At 40.6% G+C, this 12,426-nt stretch overlaps 1 protein-coding gene across 1 annotated transcript; it reads left to right on the top strand.

Annotated features, from left to right (window-relative positions):
- Positions 1–3,263: 3,263 nt before the first annotated feature.
- Positions 3,264–11,528, top strand: MNS1 (meiosis specific nuclear structural 1; the record flags this gene model as incomplete). Its single annotated transcript, XM_064456471.1, has 9 exons — positions 3,264–3,330; positions 3,543–3,705; positions 4,309–4,411; positions 5,247–5,476; positions 6,215–6,431; positions 6,510–6,617; positions 8,102–8,359; positions 9,183–9,308; positions 10,971–11,528. Coding segments are annotated over 9 exons (1,371 nt in total), but the record flags the coding sequence as incomplete, so codon positions are not given.
- Positions 11,529–12,426: the final 898 nt, after the last annotated feature.

Genomic DNA, 12,426 nt, shown 5'->3' with positions numbered 1-12,426 from the left:
GTTGCTATGGGGAGGCCACCAAGAAGACGAAGCTGGGCTCTTTGTTGACAAGCACAGTGCAAGTCTGAGAGGCTGATGGTCACCAACAGAAAAAGAGGAAGTTCTGGCTGAGTGTAAAGGGGAAAGAAAGTTAGGAGGACCAAGATTTGGGACAGGAGCCTACAGTTCTTAGGGGAGCTCTCAAGAAGAGATGAGACTGGCAGTTATATTTGAATTGCAGGAAATGATTGTTTTCCATCTTTAAGTATTAAGTTTAGCGAAAGGAGCAGGGAAAAGGTATATTGGGTGTTCCTGTAGAGTTTCTGGAGTATTTTCTCCTCCCTGTTCTCTACATGGGGTGACAGTACATGCTGAAAGGTTACTTATCTTTCTTTGGAAATCTGCACACACTGTATGTTTACTGAACTGTCCCTGCTGAGGCACGGAAACAAACTCTACAACTCAGAGAGTTATAAAGCAGGTATTTTTATTGCAGTGCTGGGTGCAAGGGGGATTGCTCTTCCTAACTTGCACACCACGAGTCATGATATTGCTCAGTTATATACATATGCATTCGATTTCCTGGAACTAATTATAATACTTGCATCTTAATTACCCATGCGTTTTAAGTCCTTTTTTCTGCATATGGTCACGAGTTGGCCCATCGGGTAATCTTGTCACAGTGGCTTCAACTGGGGTTCTGACTCTTATCTAGATGGAGATGTCCTTAGTTCCTTTGGTCTTGGTTTCAACTGGCACCGGCTGCTAGATTGTTTGCATCCCCCCCAAGGATGTTCCCCATCAGGCTTGCAAAGATTGTGTCCTTGAGTGCATTCTTGCCTGAGGCCCCTTACAACAGTGGCAGTTGTGAGGCTGTTGCCTGTTTGTCCTGGGTGCTTCTGAGTAGAACCTCAGGGATCATGGGGCTGTTTCTAGACAGGAGTTTGGTAGTTCTGCACTTTGTTTAGGCACTTCTTGTCCTGAAGCCCCTATGACTCCCCCAAAGCAACAAGTTTCAGTCATCATGCAGGCTGTTCCTGTTATCTTACAGCCCAAGGCTACCTCATTATCCTGGCTAAGTTTTGGCTCCGGGCCTCAACATTTGTTGAGCTACACTAAATTGCATTAGTAACGTTTAACTATTTATTCCCTGAATCACTGTGGCTTAATTTATGATGGGGAAAACTATCAGGGCATTAAAGGTAAGAGCTTCTGAGCACAAACTGCCATAAGTTCTCAAGGATAAACAAATTTTTGTTGTGGTTTTTTTTCTTCTTTGCATTTTAAACACACTGCAGCAAATTTGAAATATCTGGGAAATGAAAGAATGAGGCACCAAGGACTGGAAACCTCAAAATATTTTCCCCTTGGGATCTTACTGGATATTAGTGCTGTGTTCTATCCCTTCTGTGAAAGATACACTGCTCACAAACACTGTTTACGTACAAATACAAGCCACCTCTTAATTTTAAAAAGAACTTTGTGAACTGACTTGTTGGTCTCTGATATACGTGTGTTTTTATTCAAGCATTTTCACTCCCACTTTTCTGTCTGAATACCTTGCTGTCCCAGAGACTGAATCAAGGTATATTTAAATTCTCATTTTAGAGTGTTGCTCTTCCAAATTAAGGGCATAATGTGCGCAAAGATTAAATTTTACATCTGATGGTTATTTGCCATTATTTCCAGAAGTGAGGTAGGGGACCTGATTTTGTTATTTTGTTTGGTAAGAAAGAAAATTCCGTTTCTTTCCAGTGGGGCATATAGCTGTTTACTGAGAAGAAGGGGCAGCAAAGTATCTTTTGCACCTTTATCGCCCCCAACCCTCTGCCACCTCCAGACCTCAAGCACTGAAAGCCAGTGCTGTGCCAGTGTAGTTAAAAGCTTCCTTCTTTCTAAGTCAACACCCTGGAATTGTTGGGGGATAGGTTTTATGACATTCACTTGTTTTCTTGCCTACTGTTGAAGAAACAGGATGATTTTTTTTTAAGAGAGCTTTAGTGGTAACACCACTTGGAAAAAGAGGTAGGGAAAATTAATGACCTTTTGCTGTCTCATCTGTCTGCTTGTATCAGTGCAGTTAAAGACATGATGTCCTGTAGTTTACTTCCTCCCCCCCAAGCATTGTGGGAAAACATTTTTCTCATGAGAAGAGCAAAGGATAATCAAAGCTTCAGAAAGAATTCCACTAATTTGGGAGATTTTTGTCTAAGATTTGGAACTGATTTAAAATGATGGGTGTTGTCATCCCATATATAGATGTAGGCATATCTAGCCCAGAATCAGTAGAAACATGCAAATTTCTTTTTACCTAATTGGACAGTGTTCTTAAGCTTCATTGATTTTAATTAATTTTATAAAGTAGGCGACATTAATGAATTTTAACTAGTGCTTTAAATAAGTTTAAATATCTTCACATAACTATGTAGAAAGGCAAATAAAGGGGGGAAAAAGTGGTAAAAGTGGGTGCGTAGAGCTTGTGGGATTGGATGCCACCATGTTGATTTCCTTCCTGGAGCAAAGCCAGTCTGGAGAAACTCTGGAGTGAACAGTTCTGCTTTGCATAATATCTGTCTCTCTGAGAAAATCTTAAGGGCTGGATTTCCCTTTTGCCTATCAGGTTTATATATGCCAATCATGTAGAATTACATAGCTTTTGCTGATGTTAATTGTTAACATTCTGGCTGTTGATTTCTCCTGTGACTGACTCCCAAATACGTATTTGGGATCCAATATCATACGTACAAAGGAGAGAAATTCTTAGTTAAATGCTACCACCTCGGTTTGGTGATTATGGACGAGTAAAGTGCATTAACTTGAACTAATAAGTCAAGAAATGCTCCTAAATAGATTTTTTTTTTTTAAGACATTTTGATAACTATATTTCTCCTCCCTCCTTGTGCTCAACGTCTACTGCTTCCCGCTTCGCCAGTGGCGGTGAACGCACGCGCCGCTCCTCGGGCTCTTCTCCGCCGGGACGTTGCGCTTACCCGCTTTTGCACCGACGTGAGCGCATGAGACCGTGCAGCACCTGCTCCTCACGTGCGCTTGGGGTCAAAAGAGACCGAGAAAACCGCACCCTCGATGCAGCTCTGACTCAGCTCGGCCCTCGCCTCCCCAGCTCTCTCTTGCAAAGCGGCGCTGACGGCCCCGCCTTTGAACCTGCCGCAGCCGGCGGGGGTGAGGGGAGGAGGGCCCAGGCCGCTGCTCCCGCCCCGGGCCACGCCTTAGGGGCGGGCCGCCCTCCCGGCCAATCGGCGCGGCGGGCTTCCCCAGGAATTTGAAGCTGTTCCCCGCCTTTCCGCCTGGCTACGCTGCTCGTTGCCGTGGCAGTGCGGCGCGGGCGCGATGGTGAGCGGGGCCCGGGCCGGGGAGCTGGGGGCAGAGGGAACGGGGCGTCCGGGGGGGCCCCGCGGCACTGCCTGTCCCTTGTCGCCTGCAGGCCTCGGCGGTGCTGGAGCGCTAGCGGCGGCTGGAGGAGGCGGTGCTGCGGATAGGGGCGGGGCCGGGCGGACCCCAAGGGGCTCTGCCTGTGTCTTCCAAAAGCTTTCCTCTTTACGCAGAGGGAGCCGTGGCGGAAACGGTTTGTTCTGATCAGGGAGAAGAGAGCAAGAAGTTCAGGGAGCTGCAGCTGGAGCAGGAAGAAAGGCTGGCGACTGAGCTGGCGAGGCTGAACCACGAAAGACTTAAAGATGCAAAGATGAGGCAACAAGTACGAGAGAACAGGTAACACTTCAGAAACGTCACTGCTGCTGTTAGAGGTTACCACAGATGTCAGCGAACAGTGTCGGAGCAGAGCGAGGGAGGTGAATGCAAGGCAGAGGAGGAGAAGGGAGGTGCGACGTGGGGTGGTGGAGGCGAGACAGACTTGGTGGAAGTTGTAGCAGAAGCAGAAAGGAAGGAAAACTTATTTAAGATTCACATATGACAAAAGATCGCATTTAAGTGAGTTTTGTCAATAAAACTCTGATCCACAAAATTTTCATTTTGACCATATGCTTATATATGTGTATATATATATGTATGCTTGTGTGTGTGTATGTTTATATACATAGATCTATATAGTTACATGTAAAGTGTGCAAAGCTATTGATAGTGTACAGACGGCTATAGACCTCGGTTTGAGAGAGGTTTTATTTTTCTGCTCTTTTACTAGAGCAGTATTTTTCATCTAAAATTGGGCTTTTCCAATTTTATTCCAATTTGGGCTTTTTCAACTGTTTAAATAATGATGGAAATTTCAAATTTTTTTCCACTGGTGCTGACCTAATCTACTGTATAGGTGCTGTAATAGTATATGTTTATTTTTGGGTTTTTTTTTTTCCCCAGTCTTGAACTTCGAGAGTTAGAAAAAAAGCTAAAATCCGCCTATATGAATAAAGAGCGAGCTGCACAGATCACTGAAAAAGAAGCTCTGCAGTATGAGAAAATGGTAATTAGCTTCACAGCGTCTCCCCACATCTGAGTGCTGTAACTCTTCACGTGGACTGTGCTGAAAATTTTGCTTTTGGAACGGGCCTTTTTATCTAAAATATTGTGAGGTTTGGGCGTTTGCTGTTTATTGAAAATACTTTGTGTGTTACAAAGGACTAATTAGCTGGTAATAACCATCCATAAGTCTTGCTTTGCCATTGCAATCAAAGTAGTAGCGAACTAAGCTGTACGAATAGACGTAGGTTTTATTTTACTGGTTTTGTAATGTTTATCCAAGTAAAAATTATACACTTTGTGCAGTAACCACTTTTTATGGGGAATCCTTACCTCAGAAGCATTGTTGAACATGTTACTATTATTAAACCTTTATCTGAATAACTTCAGAGAGAAGCATGAATTTTTATGTGTAGAATAATATTGGTGATCAGGCAGATGAGTCTGATTATGTTAATGTTTTATACATTAGTTTTTGCAAATTGGTGTAAAGACAAAACACATTTATTGAGGAAGTCCTACATAGTGAAACCACATTCCAGTCCTTATGCCAACATGAGCTAGTTTCACTCATGCTGAACACACTACAGCGTCTTTGTTCAATACATAGCTTCCTCGAAGTATTGTTAGTTCTCTTCGAGTTGTTCAGATATTGAGGGTTCTCTTCAAGAGTTCTACTTACTGAATTAAGCTATTAAGCACATTAAGGCAGTACAGATAGAGGTGGAAAAAGTTCTGGTTTTGTAATGCAGTATAATTCCTTTTCGTATTGTGTTTTTTTTCACAAGTTATATTAATGGGAATAAAAAGGAATCTTGCATTGCTTTTTCTCCCTATAGACATGTGAGGCTGAAATAGCCCAAAAGATGAAGGAAGAGTATGAAAGGGTAATAAAAGAAGAAAGTTCTGCAGAACTGAAGCGAAATAAGGAGAAAATAATGTATCAGCAAGAACTGGAGAAACAGATTGAGGAACAAGAGAGGAAGAAGCAGAAATCATATGAAGAGTTTCTAAGAGAGAAACTCATGATTGATGAAATTGTAAGAAAGATCTACGAGGAAGACCAAATGTTAGTTACTTTGAATTTATTTATTTAAAACAAAGCAACTGATAAAATTCTGTATGGAACACTGATTTGTATATGTTTATTTCATAGACTAAGGCCTATTTCAGTTTTCCCTGGTCACATTTTACTAACAAGAGGCTGACTTGCGTGGATTTTGCTGTTTAAATGTCAGAATGTTCCTCTCTTTCCAGTCAGCCTTGTGTCCTTGTTCCCCGGTCATGAAAGCCAGCTTATTTCAAGGAGTGCTTCCATTGGGCCCCTAGTGCTGGAAATGGCTGCATTTCAGATTTCTGCCTTGCCTCATGTCCCTACATCTTCATGAGACGTGCTGTGTGCCTGTCTTATGGACAGGGATAGGAAAGGAGGTTTCTGAGGGCAGGGTGGTAGTTTGGAGGGGGAGGGTTTAGTATGAATAAGTAAATAAAAAGTTTAGGAGATTCTGGTGCCATTGGGCTTCCTCCTCCTTTCTGCTTGGATGGAGCACGTATAAAACTGAGTAGTATTGAGTGTATGTACAGTCTGTTTTCCTGAAGAAAGGTGTTAAGACATGTGAGATTAACCTGTTTGGGGTGATTCATTAATAAGTATTTTCACTTTAGGTATCTAGTTTTCAGCTGAACGGGTAAGGAGAGTCCTTTAAATCTTAGTTTCTGGAATATATTGTTAATGATGAGCATATGGTCTGTTTAATGTTACTCTGCAGTATGTTAAATAATTTTAATTTTTTTCTATCTTCTACAGGGAAAAACAACTGAAGTTAGATAAAATGAGAGCAACTCAGACATATATTGAAGAATTCAAAAAAGAACAAGCTCTTTGGAGGAGAAGGAAACAGGAAGAGATGGAAGAAGAAAATAGGAAAATTATGGAGTTTGCCAACGTTCAGCAACAAAGAGAAGATGATCAGATGGCTAAAGTTCGAGACACTGAGGAGAAAAGACAAAGACTTCAGAGCATGGTAGCAAAAACTGAAATTGCAGAAAAAATTATTGTACATTTTTGTCTTTCATTTAGAAATCCTTCCTTTTTGTAATAGATTGCCCAAAATCTGGAAAGAGAACAACAGAAGTGTGAAGAACTGGCACAAATCTGTCAAGAGCTGTATCTAGAAGAGCAAGAGGACACAGAAAGGCAGAATGAGATGGTAAGCGCTGATGGGTAGTTGAAGTAGTACCTATGTTTTGGATTGGGGAGCATTTAACTTTCCTTGGATTTCTCCTGCAGATACACATATGGATATTTTGATACTTGTCAGATAGCAGTTTTTTCATATATCGTACATACGTTACACATGCCTGTGCATAACCTGTTAAGGGAAAATGCAAGTGGAGAGGAGTATTTCAGCTTTGCTGTAATTCCTGCAGAACATTCAGGTTAGAAGAGCTGGTCTGGGTGAAAGTTTTATAAAATAAAAATGGTAGTGTACATGCAGGAGAACGTATAATTTATGGAGCACTTGTAGCTATGGGTAAACTAATGTAATTTAAACAGATCAGGTATGAAAATTTAAAAAGAAAATGAAACCATTTTCAATTGCTGATCTAGAGAGTAGGTAATAAAGTGAATGCAGGGGGCAGTATTTTACATAGTCTTCCTCTGTCCTTTTGCTTCTGATGTTTTTGTGATGGAGCAGCGCTTCTTCAGTCTTTGGAAATTGTCACTGGAGTTATGATGCTCAGAGAACATTTAGTGAGAGGATGTCCCACATGCAATTCCTTCTGCATCTGAGGATGCTCTTCAGAGGCCAAGTAACTCCCATTTCTACAACTTTTCCTTTTTGCTCATGGGCAGCGTTGGGTTGGGGTTTTTTTCCATGCTTTGGATTTTCTAAGCCTATGGTGTTATTTGTGACTTTGGGATGTTTTTGAGGGACTTCCTTGAGTCCATTTTGGTCTGTGAGCTGTCTCAAAGCAAAAAGCTTAATTCTGGCATGATTTTAGGTACATTAAATAAATATGAATTGTTTTCAATTCTGTTCTGGCACAAAGCATCTATCTGCAACACTATTTCCTAAACATTCTCAGTCAGACAAGCAATTTGTATATTAACTTAGTTTTGGGAGTTTTCTTTGCCATCCATAATGTATGTATGTTTTATTTCAACCAGGAGGACAACTGAAGGTTTTGAATATCCTTATTGTCTCCTTCATATATATATTTATTTCATGAAGGAGAATGCCAGTAACTTGAATCAAGATCAGGTTTAAGCTAAGCAGGTTAATTAACTGCGTGCTTTTTGCATGGCCATTTGCTTTTTCCTGTGGGCCTGCCCACACTGTCTTATCTTGCTGTGGGTGGCAAACAAAATGTAACACAGGCTGAGATACGTAATGCTGTTATTTTTAGAGAGTTGTTCAGGATGACTGTCTTGTTGATTCACTTCATGCCAATGGGAAAAAATAACCTCCTTTTGTTTTGGACTTAATTTTGAGAATTTTGAGACATTTGCCAAACTGGTTGATACTCGAGAGCAGTGCTACATATGGAGTGTTTGCTCTAGTTATTTATGCTAGAAAGTAACAGCTACAGTAAATTCATTCCAAGATAAATCGAGTAGATTGGCTGATGATGATCAAAATTTTCCAAAGTGTGTTCAGTAATACAGCACTTCATTAAATTTCCTTTGTAGGCAGAAATTGAAAAGAGAATGAGGCAACGCCTAGACTTAAGGCAAACTTACGAAGAGCAATTTGCTTTAAAGAAAGTAGTGCAACAAGCTGTAGAAGAAGAGGAAGAAACCTTCAGAAAACAGATGTTGGCCAAGTTTGCAGAGGATGATCGCATCGAACAGATGAATGCGCAGAAGCGAAGAATGAAACAGCTTGAACACAGAAGGGCTGTGGAAAAACTTATTGAAGACCGTCACAAGCAGTTTATTACAGATAAAGTAATAAACTTATATTAAACTTTTCACTTTTGCCTTTGATTTGGCCAGAATGTTTCACTATGAGAATACTTTTGCTACCCAAAGTGACAAGGCTATTATTACTAGGGAAAGGTGACAGGGGAATTGCAGAGAAATGTGCAGGCGGGGAAGCAGGCCTTTGTTTTGGTTTGCTGACAAGAAAAAAGTCTGAACACAACTGTTGTCCAGTTCAGCATCACTGATGATGGTGTGTGAGAAGGGGAAGTCCCAGGTTTGGTTTTAGATTGTCTCTTGAATTATCACCTGAGGAGGAAAAGGTGTAATCTGAGAACAAGTCATGGAATCCTATACCGGAGTTTTCGGACCTGTTCTATACAGTATAAATCACATGCGTAATATGAATTGCAATTCCTAGTCATTGGCATGGGAATACACGCCTATTTCTCCTTTTCCTGGATTAGAACAGTAGGGCAGGGACAGACTAACTTGTCTTGGAGCCAGGAAGGAACCAGAACTTAACTACCTTTAAAAGGGCTTCTAGTATGAGAGTGAACACTTACATAGTGGACCTGCCCCACGTCTTGCCATTCAGCCTTCTCTTTTGTCTGAGGTTTTCTTCTAGTTACCAAACATGTATTGTTTAAACAGTGCTTTGTGGTTTTTTACGTACACTTCTCCATCCTTTTCAAATTTATTTTATCTGACCAGGAGTTAATAAGTGGAAGTTCAAAATATACTCCACCAAAAAAAAATATTTCTCTTTATACCAAGGTGGATATTGGTGGACACACATGTTCACAGAGCTGAAACTCAACAGTTACAAAAACTTGCTTGTTTATTGTAGGAGCATGAACTGGAAGAAAGGCAGTTAGAGGAGAAAAGACAAGAAAACATCTGTGCAATTGTTGAAGAAGAGAGACAGAAACTCCTGAAAGAGCATGCATCAAAATTACTGGGTTATCTGCCTCGAGTAAGTGAATTGTTTTTTAAATGCTTTAAATGTTTGTCCTGGAAATTGGTGTTCTCTTGGGGAGTTTAAGGTGAAGTTGCAAAGCTGTGTAAATTCTGGCAGGTGTCCTTATTGCGTCAGCTCTCCTGTGCTCACCTTTCCCTTTTTTAAAATTTCTTTTTGAGTTGGGAAGCTATTTACACAAATATTTTCTCTGTATGAGGGCCTTTGGGCTCTCCTGCAATACTGATGCCTTGTAGAGAACTTGCTGAAAGCTCCCACAGCACTTTACACATCCAGTCTTTGGGATACGGAATATAAGTTCTAAAGCAGGGCTTTTCTAGATAGAGAGGGGTCCACAATATCTCAAACCCCATTTCTACCAAATTTCTCAGCTGGAGCTTTGGGAGCAATTTGGCCGTCTTCTAAGTCTTCTGTTACCATGGAAGCAAGGCCTGGTCTCCACAGCAGTGCAATAAACTGCAGTGCTTATAGAAGTATTTCGAAGCTCATTCTGTTCATCCTTGTGTTTTCAGAAGTTAAAAATATGGAAGCAATTACTGTAATAGGAATAAACTACAACTTATTTTGTATTGTATTTCATAATCAGGAAGATGACCCAATGGTATGCCAGTGAGCAGAGAGCTGCTTTAGGGATGTAAAGATGCATTTACAGTAGGAAAGGAATTATCCAACTCTTTAAATAAATTCTTTTCTGCAATACTGGAAAGCACTGTAAATATAGCAGAGTATAATTTTTATTCAAATATTAATATGCTATTTTGGTGCATTGATTTGTAAAATTTGGAGTGAGTCTAATTTTCTAATGTAGATTTACTTAAAGGATGACTGCAATTGGCAATACTTTGGTATGGTTTTCTGGTTTGAATTTACTGTTGTAGGAAGTCTTGGCTATTTCAGAGCATCCAGGGCTCATACCCGTTGCATAGTATCAATGTGCTACTTTTTTCTTTTCTCTGCTTCAACACTGTGTCTGAGTTGTGTGGCCACACATCACTTCACTCAGAATGATACCTAATGGTACACTCAAAAGTGCTACCTAATTCTGAAGTCTCCAGCATAGATGCAATTTGTAAATTTTTTCCCCTAAATGCTGCAAGGTACATTCTGTGGGTAATACGCATTTTTAGCCCTAAAACTAATTTAGATGTAGATTTAGATTTCTGGGTTCCCCTGCTTCTCTTCCCCAAAACAGCTTCTGATTAAGTTGTTCAGAATCCGTTTATTTCGGAAATAATTTCTTTGTGTGAGCTCATTTCAGCACAACTGAAGGTGGAGATGGAGCCCCACCCCAGCCAGTGCCTCTTCTTGATGCAGTTGCTTGATTTTGCTAAACTGGCACCAGTGCTGTGCTGCTGTAATCACTCTCATTAGAAAGTGAATGCAGATTAATGTTGTCTTTTGCATAGTGCTCATGATAGAATCCTTACAGGGTTCTCATCATCACTTGCGTGAAGAAAAGGGGCAGTTCTAGGTTAGCACCACGTACACCAATATGAAACTCATCTCTTGAAGTTTTGTGGTGGTTGTCAAGGCTGGCTGTTCTAAAGGTAGCAGCAGTACAAGCTATTACAGTCACTTCCATCAAGAATTTCAGAAGTCCCTAATAATCTCTCTATTTTGTTTTACCTTCTGACATGTGTTTTCTTCCCCTTATTGCAGGGAATACTCAAAGGTGAAGATGACATTAACATGCTTGGAGAGGAATTTAGATTGGCTTATCAGAAGAGAAGAGGTAATGCATTTTCAGAAGAGGGATGAAATTTCCCCATCTCATCTCCTGGTTTGCCGCTAGGTGTCACTGGATTTCTGATGAAAATTCCCTTTGCTGTTAACAGTGAGGAACTCCTTTTTAATATCATTAAAGGCCTCCATTTTAAGACTGGAGGTCTAAACTGATGAGCAGCTAGCTTTATTTAAGCATACGTTTTACTTGCATTTTTCATCAATAAACTATTATGGATTTCTCAATCATTCTCAGTTAGTGAGGTAGCAGTGTTAAAGATGTTTTCTCCAGCAGCTCTGCAGAAACCTCAGTGTAAATTCATGTGTGGATTTCAGTATGGACTGTAAGATTCTCTTAATACAATATTCTTGGCTGTAGTTTAAAGGCCTATCTGCACTGGCATTACACTATTAAAATACTAATCCAACTGTAGTTTGTCTCTTCTCAAAGGGGTAGATCTGAGTTACTTATTTCACTGTTAGCTCGTGTTACTTTGCTAGTAGGATCTAAGCAGAGATATTTTTCCATTTGAGGTCAGAATCACCATTCATACCTTTCTTTTGGTGAACAAACTTATTGTTTATGTGCCGTGTTCCTATTCAGTTGCTGAGGGAGGAATCCACTGAAACAGCTGAGGTTAGGCAGAGGTTCATGCAAGCTGCACAGGCTTTTATTGCTCCCGTTCATTAATGTACACATGATATGCTCAGCTCATCTACACTCAAACTTCTACCTAGTTCTTGATTACACTTACGACACAATAATATCTTCAAGGATATAATGGTTGTCAATCACCTGAATATGGAGCCATCGTTCCTGACTGTATCCCAAAGCAGCAGCTGGTGGCCAGGGAAAGATTTACTATTTTCACCTGGACTAAAGTAGCCATTTTAAACAAGACAACCACATCAGGTAGTGGAGCCTATCCAGATAGTGAGGGGCGAGTATCATGTATGTTTTTGCCAGCCAAGGGTGTAAGATGTAGTAGCTAAATCAAGTTATGATTGTTTCTATAAAAGAGCTGTTGGTGCTTAAATGAGGTGCCAGACCAGCTAGCTTTGAGAGGAGATCTGTCACAGAGGACAGACAAGGCCAATTTTCCAACCACATGTTCTAAAAAGGACGTGACATTTTCTTCTTAGCTGGATCACTGGTTAATTTATCTCTGTTGCAACAAGAACTTTTCTGAGACTAAACCCAGCTTATACCTTATCTAAAGTAATACTCAGTCCAAATAGTTTTAAATGCTAAACCAGAGCGAATTGATAACAGAAGTTCATTTGTTGGAATATTCCTTGCACGGTCTGTGCTTCTCTGCTCATTACAGAATGGACAGTTTGGCCTGAAACTTCAGTAGACATTTGTATTTCACATGATGCTACAACACTAACT

The sequence above is a fragment of the Phalacrocorax carbo genome, chromosome 7, assembly GCF_963921805.1.
Source record: "Phalacrocorax carbo chromosome 7, bPhaCar2.1, whole genome shotgun sequence".
In the NCBI taxonomy this organism is placed as follows: domain Eukaryota; kingdom Metazoa; phylum Chordata; class Aves; order Suliformes; family Phalacrocoracidae; genus Phalacrocorax; species Phalacrocorax carbo.
This window is presented reverse-complemented; position numbering and strand designations above follow the sequence as displayed.